This window comes from Protomyctophum parallelum (genome assembly GCF_964188405.1).
Source record: "Protomyctophum parallelum genome assembly, chromosome: 1".
Taxonomy (NCBI): Eukaryota; Metazoa; Chordata; class Actinopteri; order Myctophiformes; family Myctophidae; genus Protomyctophum; species Protomyctophum parallelum.
The window spans coordinates 27,700,067-27,702,087 of NC_139697.1; the positions used below are offsets into that span (position 1 = coordinate 27,700,067).

The 2,021-nt window shown below is 45.2% G+C and overlaps 1 protein-coding gene across 1 annotated transcript in view; it reads left to right on the plus strand.

Moving 5' to 3' along the window:
• LOC310865336 (tyrosine--tRNA ligase, cytoplasmic-like) overlaps positions 1–1,384 on the plus strand; it is a gene marked incomplete at both ends in the record, with an annotated part of 229,853 nt that extends 228,469 nt beyond the window's left edge. The window contains one exon of the mRNA XM_083774381.1: positions 1,296–1,384. Within this exon, the coding sequence (XP_083630507.1) occupies positions 1,296–1,384 (89 nt within the window). The remainder of the gene's footprint in view (positions 1–1,295) is intronic.
• Positions 1,385–2,021: the final 637 nt, after the last annotated feature.

The following is a 2,021-nucleotide window of genomic DNA, read 5'->3' on the forward strand; positions in this document are numbered from 1 at the left end:
GCGGTCCAGGCACCTTGGCCAGTAGTCCGGGCCTGGCAGTGTGCCGCGGGTTCGACTCCCGATCCCGACGGCCTTTGCTGCATGTCACTCCCCCATCTCTCTCCCCCATTTCCTGTCAGCCTACTGTCTGTCTCTCTATACAAAATATAAAATAAAGGTGAAGGCAGCAGATTGTAGATCTACAAGCTATCGAAAGCACAGCTTTCGATAGCTAAAATATACCATAATGCTTCTCTATGTACATCTTTGTACAACAAATAGCGAAAATGGCAGATCTACACAACATGGTGCATCGTGAGGAGTTGTGTGAGCTTGTAGATCTGTTACATTTGTGCTATATTTGCAATTTGGATTATTGTGGTTAACATATTTGCTTTTTAATTAAATTGTTGAATTTAATTTGCATGATAAATTGCAAACGTATCATACAGTCTGCATTTAAAAGGAAATGCATTGTATTTAATTCAGTCTGGATAAAACATATACACGTACGACAAAAAGGGGATATATCAAAAGCAGAGGCATGGATTCCCCACATCATCTCCTCTCTGTCTCTGTTCCACTTTTTTGTAGGTGGACGTTAACCCATTTTGTGTGGGAACCCCTTTTGGTGTTTTAAGCATTATGTTATACTTTAGCTATTGAAAAATAGCAGATCTACAAGCTCGTAGGTCTACAAGCTTGTAGGTCACGCAAATCTTTGAATATATATTCTCTCAGAGCCAACGTTTTTAACTAAAATCTTTGCTTCTGGGGAAGTCCCTGGAACAACATATTTTCAAATGGGGGTCGGCGGTCAATTACATATATTTTTGGGGATCCTTGACATGAAATAGTGTGAGAACCACTGATATAGAAACATGGGTTTTTCAGAAAACTGTTTTTTCAGAAGACTTTTTTAGAATCTGATCTCATGTCTAAATGGGTTAAAAGCCCAGAGACCTCCCTGTCTCCTCACACGGAGCCGTGAAAGCCCCTTGCTCGCTGGTACCATCACACACCACTAACCTGTAAACAATTCATGAGGACCCCCTGCCCCCCCTCTACATATTTCATGGGCCAGAAATGAACGTTTCGTGTCACAAAGTGAGGGTGAGTGGAACGGGACAGAGGCAAAAAAGATAGTAGATACTGCGTGCGAGAAAGTGATGACAGGAGCGAAAGATATACAGAGTGGTAGAAAAGAAATCTGAATATAATGTACAGAAAAGAACACAAATTGAGACCTATTTGCATGTTCTATTTCCAAATGAGCAGATCAAGATTCCATTTTGGCCCCGATTTGAAACAGAGAGAGAGGGGGGGTGGTGGGGGGGGGGGGGGGGGGGGGGGTGGGGACGACGACACACGACTGTTGGGAGATGTGTGCAAATTTGTCCCATGAATTCCCTCACAGCTCATCTCAAATCTCCCCTCCAATTAACTTCCATCCCTCCCTGTGTGTGTTCCCTGACAAGATGCAGAACATCTAGGTGGCCATGGACTCACTCTCCGAAGGGGGAGGGAGGGAGGGGGGGGGAGAGAGAGGGGGGGTGGTGAGAGAGGGGGGGGGGGGAGAGAGAGAGAGAGAGAGAGAGAGAGAGAGAGAGAGAGAGAGATGGAATATATACAGGACAAAGACAGAGGGGGTGTTGGCGAGGGACAGAGTGAAAGAGTCACGAAGAACACAAGGACAAAAAGACGGCTAGAGAGATAGAGAGTACGAGTGTGCTGCTGCCACACAAGCACTCGATCGTGTGGGCTAATGAATCTCCTCCGTGGGGAGCTGGCCTCGTAACCCGGCAGGGCCTGCCTGGGTGTAGTAATTGAAAGTAATGATAATTAATATCATCGGCATAATCACCATTGGTTATTATGGGGAAGGATGTTTACCGCTTCCTCTGAAAGGGAGAAATAAGGCATAGTTTGTTCAAAAGAAAGGAATCCCATTAACCTTTTAACTCTCCTAATCGTACTTAATATCCAGCAGGCGGGGAACGTGCGGAGCGTTTCCGCACTTGTAGCTGGGCTTACTATTAATA